This window comes from Hypanus sabinus, chromosome 16, assembly GCF_030144855.1.
Source record: "Hypanus sabinus isolate sHypSab1 chromosome 16, sHypSab1.hap1, whole genome shotgun sequence".
Taxonomy (NCBI): Eukaryota; Metazoa; Chordata; class Chondrichthyes; order Myliobatiformes; family Dasyatidae; genus Hypanus; species Hypanus sabinus.
Genome location: NC_082721.1, coordinates 52,622,958 through 52,637,936, shown reverse-complemented (window position 1 = coordinate 52,637,936; position 14,979 = coordinate 52,622,958). Strand labels below are relative to the sequence as shown.

Genomic DNA, 14,979 nt, shown 5'->3' with positions numbered 1-14,979 from the left:
GCAAGGCAGTGCATGCTGTCTACATAGACTTCAGCAGGGCATTTGACAAGGTCCCGCATGGGAAGTTCAGACATTTGGCATTTAAGATGCGGTAGTACATTGGATTAGATATTGGATTTGTGAGAGAAGCCAGAGAGTGGTAGTAGATAGTTGCCTCTGACTGGAGGCCTGTGACTAGTGGAGTGCCCCAGGGATTGGCGCTGGGTCCATTGCTGTTTGTCATGTATTTCATTGATCTGGATGATAATGTGGTTGGCTGAATCAGCAAATTTGTGGTTGACACCAGGGTTAGAGATGTAGTGGACAGCAAGAGATGCTCTCATGCCCTGCAGTGAGATCTGGACCAGCTGGAAAAATGGCAGATAGACAAGTGTGTGATGTTGCACTTTGGTAGTGCTATCCAGAGTAGCTCCTACCCAGTGAAGAATGAGTTAGAACAGAGGAATCAGGGAATACAGATCCATAACTCCTTGGAAGTGGCATCACAAGTAGACAGGGTCATTAAAAAAAGCTTTTGGCATTTTGACCATCATAAATGTATTGAACACAGGATTTGGGTTGTTACAGTGAATTTGTATAAGTTGCTGTGAGGCCTAATTTAAAGTATTGTGTGCAGATTTGGTCACCTACCTACAGAAAAGATGTAAACAAGGTTGAGGGAGTACAGAGAAAATTTACAAGGATGTTGCGGGGTCTGGAGAAGCTGAGTTATAAGGAAAGATTAAGTAGGTTAGGACTGTATTCTTTAGAATGCAAAAGATTGAGAGGAGATTTGATAGAGTTATACAAAATAATGAGGGGTATAGATAGGGAAAATGCTTTTTCCACTAAGGTTGAGTGGGATTGCAACTAGAGGTCATGGGTTAATGGTGAAAGGTGAAATGTTTAAGAGGAGCATGAAGGGAAACTTCACTCAGAGGGTTAAGAGAGTGCAGAACGAGCTGCTGATGCAAGTAGTGAATGTGAGCTTGATTTCAATGCTTAAGAGAAGTTTGGATAGGAACATGGATTGGAGGGTATGGAGGACTATGGTCCAGGTGCAGGTAGATGGGACTATGTAGATTAATGTTTCAGTGTGAACTGGATTGGCTGAACCTGTTTCTGTGCTGTACTTCTCTACAACTCTAGGAGTAGATGACTAGAAATATTGAGACTCCAGTGTGGAAAAAGGAGCCATGAATCAGGTTCAGATAGCTGGGATTGTGAATTGTTTTGAATAGTGTGGAGGGCTGAATGAAGTTACAGTGGGATATTGATAGAATGCAAAACTGGGCTAAGAAGTGGCAGATGGTGTTCATCCCAGATAAGTGTGAGGTGTGCAGTTCATCCCAGATAAGTGTGTGGATGAGAGGCATTGATAGTGTGGATTGTCAGAGGGCTTTTTCTCAGTGCTGAAATGGCTAGCACGTGAGGGCACACTTTTAAGGTGCTTGGAACTAGGTACAGAGGAGATGTCAGGGGTATTTTACATTTACACAGAGAATGTTGAGTGCATGGAATGGGTGGTGGAGGTGGATACGTTAGGGTCTTTTAAGAGACTCCTGGATAGCACATGGAGCTTAGAAAAGCAGAGGGCTATGGGTAACCCTTGGTAATTTCTAAGGTAAGGACATGTTCGGCACAACTTTGTGGGTCAAAGGGCCTGTATTGTGTTGCAGGCTTTCCATGTTGCTATGACTATAGGGGAACACACACTAAATGCTTTTCTCATTTCCAATAGGAGTATAGGGGATGTAGAGAATACTCAAGAAGGAGATTAGGAGGGCAAAAAAAGACATGAGATAGCTTTGGAAGAGATGATTAAGGAGAATTCAAAGAGAGTTTATAAATACATCAAGAGGAAAAGAATTACTGGAGAGAGAATACGGCCTTCAAAGACTAAAGTGGACATCTTTGTGTGGAGCCACAAGAGATGTGCAAGGTAGCTGATGGTAGTGTAACGTGATTACAGCGCCAGTGAACCAGGTTCCATTCCATCGCTGTCTGTAAGGTATTTATGTTCTCTCTATGATTATATGGGTTTCCTCTCACATTCCAAAGATATACGGGTTAGTAGTTTAATTAGTCACATGGCTGTAATTGGCACTAGCTTATTAGGCCTGAAGGGCCTGTTACCATGTTGTATACCTCTATAAGAGTAATATGAAGACTTTAGAAGTTGAGATAAATACCAAGCAAGTCTTTGGGATAGTGCGCATTACTGCAAAGGCAATGGATGTCTTAAAATGTATGAAGGTAGATAAATCTTCAGGGCCTGATCAGGTATATATCGGGCCAAAATGTCAACTGTAATCTTTTCCACAGATGCCAGGGCCTGATGCCAGGGCCCTCCAGCATTTTGTGTGTGTTGCTTGGATTTCCAGCATCTGCAGATTTTCTACTATCAAGATGAAGGCACACTCAGGTTGCAGGAACAACACCTTATATTCCATCTGGGTAGCTTCCAATCTGATGGCATGAACATTGATTTCTGTAGCTTCCATTAATGCCCCTCCTTCCCTTCTTACCCCATCCCTTATTTATTTATTCCCCCCTCGTTTTTTTCCTCTCTCTGCCCCTCTTGCTCCCCTCCCCTTTTCTTTCTTCCTAGGCCTCCAATCCCATGATCCTTTCCCTTCTCCAGCTCTGTATCCCTTTTGCCAATCAACTTCCCAGCTCTTAACTTCACCCCTCCCACTCCTGTTTTCTCCTAACATTTCAGATCTCCCCTCCCCCTCCTACTTTCAAATCTCTTACTATCTTTTCTTTCAGTTAATCCTGATGAAGGGTCTCGGCCTGAAACATCAACTGTACTTCTTCCTAGAGATGCTGCTTGGCCTGCTGTGTTCCACCAGCATTTTGTGTGTGTTGATTGGATTTTCAGCATCTGCAGATTTTCTTGTGTTTGCATCTGCAGATTTTCACTTGTTTGAGATATTAGTATTATTGTCAGTGATGGGTGAAGTGCCAATCAACTGTAATGTGGCTAATGTTGAGCTTTTATTTCAAGAAGGGTTGGAAAGAAAATCCTGGGAACTATAGACCAGGAAGTGGCAGGTAAGTCACTAGAGGAATAAGATTATTAAGCATCTTGAAAGACAGATGTTGATTTGGGATAGTCAGCACAGTTTTGGTCATAGGATATTGTGTCACATGGATTTCATAAAGATGTTGAAGAAGTTACCATGAAGATTGTTGGGAGCAGGGTGGTGAATGTGATAAACAGACCTCAGTAAGGTTTTGAGAAGGCTCTACATAGTAGGCTACTACAGAAAATTAGATTGCATGGGATCCAGGGATGACAGGATGCAGAAAGTGATGGTGAAAAGTTGTTTCTTGGACTGGAGGCCCCTGTTCCCCAGAGATCAGTACTAGCCCCATTGCTCTTTATCATCTATATCATGTAAAATGCACAGTTAGTAAGTCTGTATGTGACAATACAAAAGTGGTGTTGACGGTTAAGTTTGTTATCTGGATTTACAGAGAAATCTTTATTAACTGTCTAAGTGGGTCAAGAAATGGCAAATAGAGTTTAATTTGGCTAAGTGTGAGGCATTGCATTTTGAGAAAAAAAACTGAGGATAGGGCTTTCACAGTAAATGGTGGGTCCCTGGTGAGTGTTTTAGAACAGAGTCTCCTACTAGTACAACTACTTAATTCTTTAATAGTGGCATTGCAGGTAGGGAGGGTGGTGAAAAAGGCTTACTAGTTTTCATCAGTCAGGGTGTTGAGTATAAATGTTAAGATGTTCTATTGCAGTTGTGCAAGATGTTAGTGAGGTCATATTTGGAGTACTGTGGACAATTTTAGTCATCTTCACAAATGAATGATGCCATTAAGCAGAATAGAGTGCAAAGGAGATTTATGAGGATTTTGTCAGGACTTAAGAGACTGAGTTATGGAGAAAGGTTGAGCAGGTTGGAATTTTATTCACTGAAGTGTAGGAGAATGAAGGACGATCTTATAAGCGGTGTATAAAGTCATGAGGAACTTAGATAGGGTAGATATACATGGTGTTCTCCCCAGGGTCGGGAAATCAAGATCTAGAAGTTGTGGGTTTCCGATGAGAAAAGAGAGAGGGTTAGGAGGAACCTGAGGGGCATCTCTTTCACCCAGGGAATGTTCAGTACATGAAATAAGACATAGGAGCAGAAAAGAGATCATTCCGCCTGTGGAGGCTGACTCACCACTGGATCATATTTATTTTCCCTCCTAACTCCATTATTCTGCCTTCTCCTCATAACACCCAACACCCTTACTAATAAGAACCTATCGACCTCCAGTTTTAAAATACCATTGACCTAGACTCCACAGCTGTTTGTGGCAATGAATTCCACAGATTCATCTCCCTCTGGCTGAAGAAATCCCTCCTCATCTCTGTTCTAACAGGATATCCTTTTGTTCTGAGGCATGTGTTCTCTGGTCCTAGATTCTCCCACTGTTGGAAACATCCCCTGCACTCTATCTCATTCTTTCAATATTTGGTTGGTTTCAATAAGATTCCCCTTCATTCTTCTAAACTTCAGGCCCAGAACCATGAAATGTTCCTCATATGTTGATCTTTTCATTCCCACGATCATTCTCGTGAATCGCCTTTGTACCCTCTCCAGTGCCATATGACCAAAAGAAATAGATTTTATGTCTTAATGCCAGTATACACTTTCTTAGATACAGGGCCCAAAACTGCTCACAATAGTCCAAATGCAGTCTGGTGGATGCCTGATGAAGTCTCACCATAACATCTTTGCTTTTATATTCTAGCCTTTTTGAAATGAGTATTAACATAGCATTTGTCTTCCTTACTACAACTCGACTTGCAAGTTAACCATTAGGGAATCCTGCACGAGGACCCTGAAATCCCTTTGCAGCTCCGATTTCTGAATCCAATCCCCAATTAGAAAATAGACTAAGCCTTTATTCCTTCTACCAAAGTGCATGACCATACACTTTGTATACACAGTATTCCATCTGCCACTTCTTTTTTCATTCTGTCCACTGCTCCTGCAGATTCTCTGCTTCCTCAACACTACTTTGTACCATCCACAAATTTGGCTACATAACCATTAATTTTATCATCCAAATGCTCTCCCCCTTCACCATTCTTTTCTCTCTCTCACTTATCTGCCCATCACCTCCCTCTGGTGCTCCTCCCCTTTTTCCCTTTCTTCCATGGCCTTCTGTCCTCTCCTATCGGATTCCCCCCTTCTCCAGCCATCTATCTCTTTCATCCATCAACTTCCTAGCTCTTTACTTCATTCTTCCCCACCTCCCAGTTTTCCTCCATCACCTTATATTTCATCCTCCCCTCCTCCCACCTAACTCTGACTCCTCTTTTTTTTTCTCTCCAGTCCTGATGAAGGGTCTTGGCGCAAACATTGACTGTACTCTTTTCCACAGATACTGCCTGGCCTGCTGAGTTCCTGCAGCATTTTGTGTGTGTTACTTGGATTGGCAGACTCTGCAGATTTTCTCATGTTTGTGATCTCACTGGCCTATTTTATCACGTGCCTCCAAGCATCCTGAAACATCATACTTATTGATGGGCTCTATCGTCTTGCCGACCACAGAAGTCAGGCTAACTGGCCTATGATTTCCTGTCTTCTGCCTCCCTTCTTTCTCAAAGAATAGAGAGACATTTACAATTTCCCAGTCCACCAAAATCATTCCAGAATAAGCTGCCAGAGGAAGCAACTGAGACAGGTCTTTTAACATTTAAAGGTTACTTAGACAGTCACTTGGATAGGAAGGTTTTGAAGGTTATGGACCAGATACAGGCAAATGGGGCTACCATAGATGGGAATCTTGGCCAGCATGGACGAGTTGAACTGAAGGGCTGATTTCTCTGACTCTATGACCTATAAACAGTTCTCATTTGTTTCAACTAGTTACCTGTTAGCTCTACCCAAACTAGCTCTAAGTCTCTATTATGTTCTGCTGAGCCAAGATCCTTCGTAACTACACTATTGACTACTCTCAGCAACACCAACCCACCTCATCTCCCTTCTTAACCACCCTTCCTGAGTATTGAATAACCTAGAATATTTAATTCCCAGCTTCAGTAACCTTGTATATTTTATTCCCAGCTTTCATAATCTTCCAACCAGATCTGTAATAGAAATTAAGTCACACAGATTTACAACTATTTGTTCTCCCTGTTCCATTAACCATTAATTCATTCAGAGTTGTTTGATCTGAATAAAAAATATGCCAAGCTGTTAAGAGAAACAAGGGAGGAAATAATAAAGGTTCTGATTGTAATTTCCTCTGGCATGTGCTGTGTTATCGTTGTTTCAGAAAGAGAAAAGCCACAGAACATGTACCTATAGGTCAGTTAATGTTAACACTGAGGGTGAGCAAATTATTGGCACAAAAAAGCCTCAAGGGCAAGGTTAATTAGGACCAATCATCATGGATTTGTTCAGGAAATGTTATGTCCCACAAATGTAAATAACATTTAATGCAGTGGTAACAATGAGAGCTGCTAAAGGCAGCGCATTTTATGTCATCTAAAGTACTTAGTTTGTAAAGTCTGATAGATCTCTGATGTAGGAATTTGTCAAGAAAGTCAAATACCATTTGGCCCAAGGAAAATACTATATAGTATGATTTGATACATTATTATATCAGACATTGCTAGTATTTGAGGATTTATGGTTTTTACATTATTTACTTAGCTTATCAAACAGCAACATTAGAGCCCACCAGCAATTGGACTTCAGTAAGGCCTTTGACAAGATTTTATATAAGAAATTGCTCCAGAATGTTAGAGTATATGGGATCCAATATAGATTGATGATTTCATTCAAAACTAGTTGATAATAGGAGGAAGAGGTAGAGTTGTGATCAGTGGGATCAGTGCTAGGGTCATTTAATAACAATTTGGATGCACTTGTAGGAGGCATGATTAGCAAGCTTGCAATTGACATAAAAATCAGTGGGGTTTTTGATAGTGGTTGATAAATTGAACAGAGCAATGGCAGATGGAATTTAATCTTGACAACTGCCCTTTGACAGGGTTATTAGAATAGGATATACAAATTGAATGTGCCAACTTCAGGAGTATTGAGAAACATCAGGACCTCGGTGTGCAAATTCAATGATCCCTGAAGTTGGCAGCACAGGTGACAAAGGAGGAATATGGGATTCTTGGTTTCACTGGCTGGGGCACAGACTATAAGAGCACTGAAGTTATGGACAAACTTTATAAGAAATTTGTAGGCTACAGATGGAGTACTGTGTACAGTTATAGAGTCTTTGAATAGAAACAGACCCTTTAGCCATCTAGTCTGTGCTGACTGGACCTTCTGCATGCATCCACACCATATCCCTCAACCCTTTCCATCCATATATTTATCTAAACTTCTTTTAAATTTTGCAATTGAACCCGCATGTACCACTTCCTTAGGCAGTTCAATCCACCCTTGCATTATCCCTTTGAGTGAAGAAGTTTCCCCTTATATTCCCCTTAAATATTTACCTTTTACCCTAAACCTATAAACTCTAGTTCTAATCTCACCCAATCTGATGGGAGAAAACTTGCAAACATTTACCCTATCTGTACCCTTCATGATTTTGTATACCTCTGTTACATCCCCTTCATTCTCCTGCACCACTCTAGGTAGGATGAGGTTTGTACTGGACAGACAGGGTGCAGAGGAGATCCACCAGGACATTGCCTGGAATGGAGTGTTTCAATTATAAAGAGAGTCTGGATAGTCTGTGTTTCTTTTCCTTGGCATGGAGGAGGCTGAATAGGATCTGACAGAGGAGGACAAAATCATGAGGGGTATTGGCAGGAGGGATGGAGGCAATGCTTCCCTTGTAGCAGATGTGTGAAGGTTTAGAGGAAAAAGTTTAGAGAGTAGTTGAGAAAAACCTTTTTCATCCTGAAGGTGGTTGCAAACGTGAATATATTGCCTGTGTGGCAGTGGAGATAGATACTGCCACACGGTTAGTATGGGATTAGTATAGTAGGTACCTTATGGTCATAGGGATTTGAGGCACTGAAATACCTCCATGCCAACCTGTCTGTCTTTGAATGTGGGAAGAAATTGGAGCACCTGGGGGAATGGACACAGGAAGAATATGCAAACTTCCCACAGAGGTTGGGATTCAATCTATTAAGGTACTGCTGTACCAGTGGGCTGCTTTTTCAGGCCCGACCTCCCAGCTCCTTTTCCATTAATTGCGAACTGTATTGGGGCTGTTTCCCACACTTAGAGTTGAAAATTCTACCTCTAACATTACTGATGAAATCTGCCCCACCAACACTTTCATGTGGTTCACAGACAGAACATGGGGATAAAGACGGCAGACAAGCTACTGCCTCCTTTGTTTCCCAGAACATTCTGGAATAGATCTCATCATTTGGCAACCAACACTTCATCCTTCCCAATACTGACCTACACTACAGACTATCCAAATACCTTCCCTGAACTCACTGTCTTCCACAACCTTCTCCCCAGTGAATACAGATGGAAAGCATTCATCAGGGCCTCACACACATTGCCTGTGTCCACACAAATTGCTCCTTTGATCCAGAAGGGGACCCATTCTTACCCTGGCAACTCTCTTGCTCCTGCTAGACTTACAGAATGTTTCAGAGTTCTCCTTAAATGCACTTAGAACATAGACATCTACAGCACACTACAGGCCCTTTGGCCCACAATGTTGTGCTGACCATGTAAACCACTCTAGAAACTGCCTAGAATAACCCTACCACATAGCCCTCTATTTTTCTAAGCTCCATGTACCTATCCAAGAGTCTCTTAAAAAACCCTTGCCATGGATGTTTCATTGTCTTCTGCCCTGGATACCATTTCTAGGTTCATACTATATTCCTGAGACCCATCAGTACTAGATGTCTGTACCTTTAAACATTTCAGTATTTTCTGCTTTAGCTTCAGGACATTGTCTGTTATTGATTAAGCCACAGAGTACAAGATCAGGGGAGTTATGTTTGAACTATTGAACAAAGCACTGTGCACATTTCTGGTCACCACACCACAGCAGATGTGTGATATCAGTGGTGAGGGTGCAGGGAAGTTTTGAGAATATTGATAAGGCTGCATTAGTTTAGTTACGAGGGGAAGATGGAATGGAGAAGACTTGGGAAAATTAGCAAGATGTCTAAAATTGCAAAAAGCCAGGACAGGAATAGGTAGGGTTGAGTCTTTTCATACAGAAATTACTGTTGGTCATGAGGTTAAGGTGGAGGGGGGAAAGAGAATTTATCTGAAGACTGAAATCACTGCCTGAAAGTATGATCAAAGAAGAAACATTGTCACAGGAACAGGATGAATACAGGTTTCATTTTCTTACCTGCAGACCTGGAGCTGATATATTGGAACAATTTGAATAACTCTTTAAAAGCAGATTGGACACAATGGGTCAAATAACCTCCCTCAATGACATTAATATCTATTATCCTGCAACTTAGTATCACTAACCTCAGGGACTTGGCTAACTGAAGGTCACCATCACCTATGAAAGGAACATTTACTGAGAACACAGTTGCTGAAAGTTAAAAACCTGCTTGAAAATGAGATCTGAGCAGGTGATGATGGATATGTCACAAGAGTCCACATTGCTTAATTCTATTTATAAAGCTGCATGTTATAATTGTACATTATCTGGCAACACCCAGGAACTGTCATCTAGAAGCCTCTATTGACCAATCACACTCTTTCTGTTGCAAGTTAAATAAATGTTTCTGCATCAGCTGCAGAAACAGGGACTGGGCAGCTGAATATGAGGAACAAAGCACTGGATTTGGTTTACTATTGTCACAGGTTCTGAGATACTGTGAAAAGCTTGTCCTTCATACTATTCAATCATTACACAGCACATTGAGAGGCAAAACAATAACAAAATGCAGGATAAGATGCAACAGGTATAGAGAAAGTGTAATGTAGGTAAACAGTAAGGTGCAAGATCAAAATGATCAATTGGGAGGTCAAGAGTCCATCTTATTGTACCAGGTAACCATTCAATAGTCTTATAATTATGGGTTAACAGCTGTCCTTGAGCCTGGGGTCTGATGGGAAAGGGGAAGAAGAGAAAATGTCCAGGGTGGATGAGGTCCTTGATTATGCTGGCTGCTTTACTGAGGCAGCGAGAAGTGTAGACAGAGTCCATGGAAGCAAGGAAGTAGATTGTGGGGGACATCTGTGGTGGAATAGAGAGAGATATTTTAAGGATGATAGACTTATCAGATGGGGAAAGCAGAATAGCTAATCGGGAATGAGGAAGAGGTTTTGAAGTGGAAGACTTTGCAAATACGTGATGGCAGAAAATTCCTTCCAGTCAGAGCTGAACATCATGCAAGCAGTCTGAAGATTCAGCATGCCTGGAGGGTGAAGACAGCAAGTGATGGTGCAGCTGGGTGAATCCACCTGGGAGAAATTTCAGACCTGCCATAGATGCAGAATGTTGATTGCAGATCATACAAATAAGAGATCTCAACATGGGACATAAACTTTGGAGAATGCAACACATTTGGTAATTGAGAGAAAAGTTAGGAGATGGGACTGTAATTTGCTAAATTGAAGAGTTCAAAGGTTATTTTTATCTTTTCATTTTCATCGAAGACTTGTTCGTTAGTCAGGGAAATTATGGCAATGGGGTGGGTCAAATGAGGCAGGCAGGGAATTTTGACAAAGGCTCCCTTAATATTCCCACTGGAGAAAAGCAACCATTGGAAATGCTTGTAAAACTAGCTCGTAGGAAGCTGTTGGCAGGAACTCTTCTACTGGGATAAGTTTATATGTCAGTCTTAAGGCAGTGCCATTTGTAAATGCAATTCCACAGTCACACATGCTCCCCACTGGGATCACTGTAACACAAGGACACAGATACAATGTCAGTTCCCTTTGATGACCTTTACCTTCTAAATACAAACTGACAGCTGTTACCCCAGTTCCAAATCCTGTACAACTATTGACAGAAAGCAGAAGGGAACATAACATTAATCTTCTTAATCTCTCCTACAATGTTTCTTAGATTTTAAAAAAAATTTCTGGAGACTCCACATCTGTGAAGAAAGCTCAGGATGCTAAAGGAATCTTGCATGTCCGCATTGCCCCTCACCAATTTTTATTGTTGCACCACAGAAAGCAGTCTACTTGGATGCAATACATCTTACTAGGGCAACTGTTCTGCCCTGTATCTGCAAGAAGCTGCAGAATGATGTGGACAAAGTTCAACACATCACAGAAACTAGCCTCCTCTCAATGAACTATACTTTTTACTGCCTGAACAAACAGCCAGCGTAATCAAATATCCTTCTCACCCTAGACATCCTCTCTTCTTCCTTCTCCAACCAGGCAGAAGATCGAGAAGCCTGAAAGGACATACAAGGGTCAAGGACATATTTTACCCCACCTTAATAAGACTATTAAATAATTCCCTAGTATAGTAAGATGAATTCATGACTTCACAATCTACTTCATTGTGATCTTGACCTTATTATCTACCTGCATTGCACTTTCTCTGTAGCTGTTACACTCTATTCTGCATTGTCTTTGTTTTATCTTGTACTACCTCAAAGCACTGTGTAATGATTTGATCTGTATGGACAGCATGCAAGGTAGGTTGTTCACTCTGCCTTGCTACATATGACAGTAATAAGCCAATACCATTACCAGTTGCACAAGGTTTAGAATTGTCCCATGCATTTTATAATGTACAGGAATGACTTAACTTAAATGGAAGAAGCTTCCAGTTTTCTCAGAACCTGGACACATGGTAGACAATGTGGAGGAATACTTTATAATTCTATAAGTTCATGCATTGTGTTTGCTCTCGGTGTATATATGGGGCCAATGGGGTGTAGCTTCTCGTGACCAATGCCTTAGTTCTGCCATGGAAGTGGAGGGTGCTGCTGTCATGGTCTGGAAACCAAGGCAGTGTCCTGGGAACCATAATGCTCAACTCATCTGGTCCCAAAGCATGTCAGCAGATGAGGCCACCTCTCTGTTGTCCATATGACTAGGTTCAATCCTGCCACTGTCTGCAAGGAGCTTCTATGTTCTTCCTGTGACCACAAGTGTCTCCTCTGGGTGCTCCAGTTTTCCTCTCACATCACAAAGATGTATGGATTAGTAGGTTAGTCATATAGGTACAATTAGGCGGCACCGGTTTATTGGGCCAGAAGGGCCTGTTACCATGCTGTATCGCTAAACAAATAAATACTTTAAATTATCCCAGATCCACATATTCAATTACTTCATCCCAAAATGGGTCTCCAGAAGTGACCTTAACCAGCTGAAACTGTGATTAACTAAAAAAAAGGCGCTCCCTTCTCCAGCCAGACTCATTCCCTGTCAATTACTACCATTGCCACAATAAGTCCACAGTGGAATCAATTTCACTGGCTCCCCACTTGGCCTTGAAACACATGGACAATAGTAATACCGATCTCAGGCTGGTGTTTATTGAGTGTTCAACTCCCTCAGTACTAATCAATCTGTACCTCCCTCTGCAACTGGATCCCTGACTTCCCCGTCAGGAGACCCCAGTCAGTGCAAATTAGAAATAATATCTCCTCCTTGCTGACAATCAACACTGACATAGCTCAAGGATGTGTGCTTAGCCCTCTGCTGTACTCTCTCTACACCCATAACTGCATGGCTATGCACAGGTCAAGTACCATCTACACATTTGCCAATGACACATCTATTGTTGGCATAATTTCAGATGGTGACAGGGAGGCATACAGGAGTGGGATGGATCAGTTAGTTGAGTGGTGTCATACCAAAACCTTTCACTCAATGTCAGTAATACCAAGGAATTGATTATGGACTTTAGGAAGGGAAGTCAAGGGAACATTGAGGAATCAGCAGTGGAAAGGATTGCTGGGTGTCCACATCTCTAAAAACCTATCCTGGGCCTAACATATTGATGCCATTATCAAGAAGGAATGCCAGCAGCTGTACTTCATTAGGAGTCTGAGGAAACTGGTATGTCTAGTAAATTTCTATAGATGTACATAGAGAGTGTCTAACTGATTGCATCATTGATGCATCAAGTATTGCATCAAGTATGGAGGGGAGAGGGCACTGCAGAGGATTGGAAAAAGCTGCAGAAAGTTGTAAACAGTCAGCTCCATCATGGGCATTCGCCTTCCCAGCATCCAGGACATCTTCAAAAGGTGATGCCTCAAAAAGGCCACATCTATCATTAAGGACATCTGTTGTCCAGGACATGCCCTCTTCTCATTGTTGCAATCAAGGAAGATGACCAGGAAACATGCACACAATGCTGGAGGCCAGGCAGCATCTATGAAAAGAGTACGGTTGATGATTTGGCTCAAAGACACACACTCAATGTTTTAGGAAAAGCTTCTTTCCATCCACCCCATTTCTGAATGGACAATGAACCCATATACACTACTTCACTACTTTTTTTTTCTTTATTTTGCTCTCTTGTTACTCTATTTATTTAATTTTATATATATTTTCTTATTGTAATTTAGTCTTTTTATTATATATCATAATCTATTGCTACTGTAAGACTACAAATTTCATGGCATATGCCAGTGATATTAAACCTGATTCTGACAAAACTGTGGAAAATCATCCCAAACATACTTGCCTGGAAAATAGTTAAGCATTCAGTTAAAAAGTTAATACTTGACCATTTTTCAGGCAAATATGTTTGTTTGGGTTAAAGGGTTAAGTAGTCAGTTCACAGCAAGGAGAAGCACTTGGAACTACAGGGACATCCGAAACCTAGGGCAGAAAGCCTTTCCTTTGCTCTTCAGTGGTAGACTGTGCAAAGGAATCCACACCAATCCAAATGGGTAATCATCTATCCAGTGACCCCCTCGTTCTAGATTCTCACACTGAGTTAACATTCTCTCCATATCCACAATCTGGATCTCTCAAGATCTGCTTCATTTGTTCCTGCACACTCTTCTAAACTCCACTGGGTAGGTCCAGCCTTTTCAACCTCTGCTTAGCAGTGTATAGGTTAATGTAGTGCTATTACAGCTTGGGGCTTCGGAGTTTGGAGTTCAGAGTTCAATTTCAAGGAGTCTGTACATCCTTCCCATAGAGGACCCTCCCCGGGTTTTCTCCGGCCCTCTGGTTTTCACCCACAGTCCAAAGACAGACCGGTTAGTGGGTTGATTTGTCATTGTAAATTGTTTTCTGATAAGGCTAGGGTTAAATCTGGAGTTGCTAGGCGAAGAAGTTTGAAGGGCTGGAACGACCAATTCTACACTGTATCTCTAAATAAAACTATAAAACAACCATAAGTATTAGTCTCATAATTCAGAATGACTTCCCAACACATTAACTTCTTCCTTAAGTGCAGTGTACACAGTCTCTCCAATGCGCAATATAACTTAAGAACAATGTTGCTTCTTTTGTATTCAGTTCCACTCATACTAAAGAATAACATTATATTAACACTTCGAATTACTTGCGATGTTTGCACACTATACTGTAAAAGGACAAGATGGGACAGAGTTTGTCAATTGTGTTCAGGAAAGTTTCCATATCAGTATGCAGAAGTCTCAAAGGGAGAGCATGCGATACTGGATCTGCTATTAGGCAATGAGACAGAGCAGGTGACAGAAGCTTGTGTAGGAGAACACTTTGCATCCACAATGCCATTAATTTCAAAGTAAATATTCAAAGAGATAGGTCTGGTCTGTGGGTTGAGGTTGTAAATTGGAGAAAGGCCAATTTTGATAGTATCAGAAATGATCTGTCATGTGTTGATTGGGACACACTGTTTTCTGGCAAACTTACTTGGAAAGTGGGAGGCCTTCAAAATCCAAATTTTGAGAGTACGTAGCTTTCCTGTGCCCGTCAGAATAAAAGGTAAAGATAACAGGTGTAGGGAAGGAGGTGCATAGCAGGTATAGGCAATAGGGAACAAATTAGGTGCTTATGGGATATAAGAAATGCAAGAGAAAAGTTAGGCAAGAAGGTATGAAGTTGCTCTAGCAGACAAGGTGAAAGAGAATCCTAAGGGATTCTACAGATATGTTAA

The 14,979-nt window shown here is 41.4% G+C and overlaps 1 protein-coding gene across 4 annotated transcripts in view; it reads right to left on the bottom strand.

The window, feature by feature from the left end:
- The window catches only part of LOC132406301 (A-kinase anchor protein 2-like), a 60,286-nt gene that overhangs the window by 21,367 nt on the left and 23,940 nt on the right, over positions 1-14,979 (bottom strand). For 3 of the 4 annotated variants that reach the window (XM_059991770.1, XM_059991773.1, XM_059991772.1), the window contains one exon: positions 11,270-11,320. The exons of the other annotated variant lie outside the window; for it this stretch is intronic. In XM_059991770.1, coding sequence (XP_059847753.1) covers positions 11,270-11,320 — 51 coding nt within the window. The remainder of the gene's footprint in view (positions 1-11,269; positions 11,321-14,979) is intronic. 4 annotated transcript variants of the gene reach the window in all.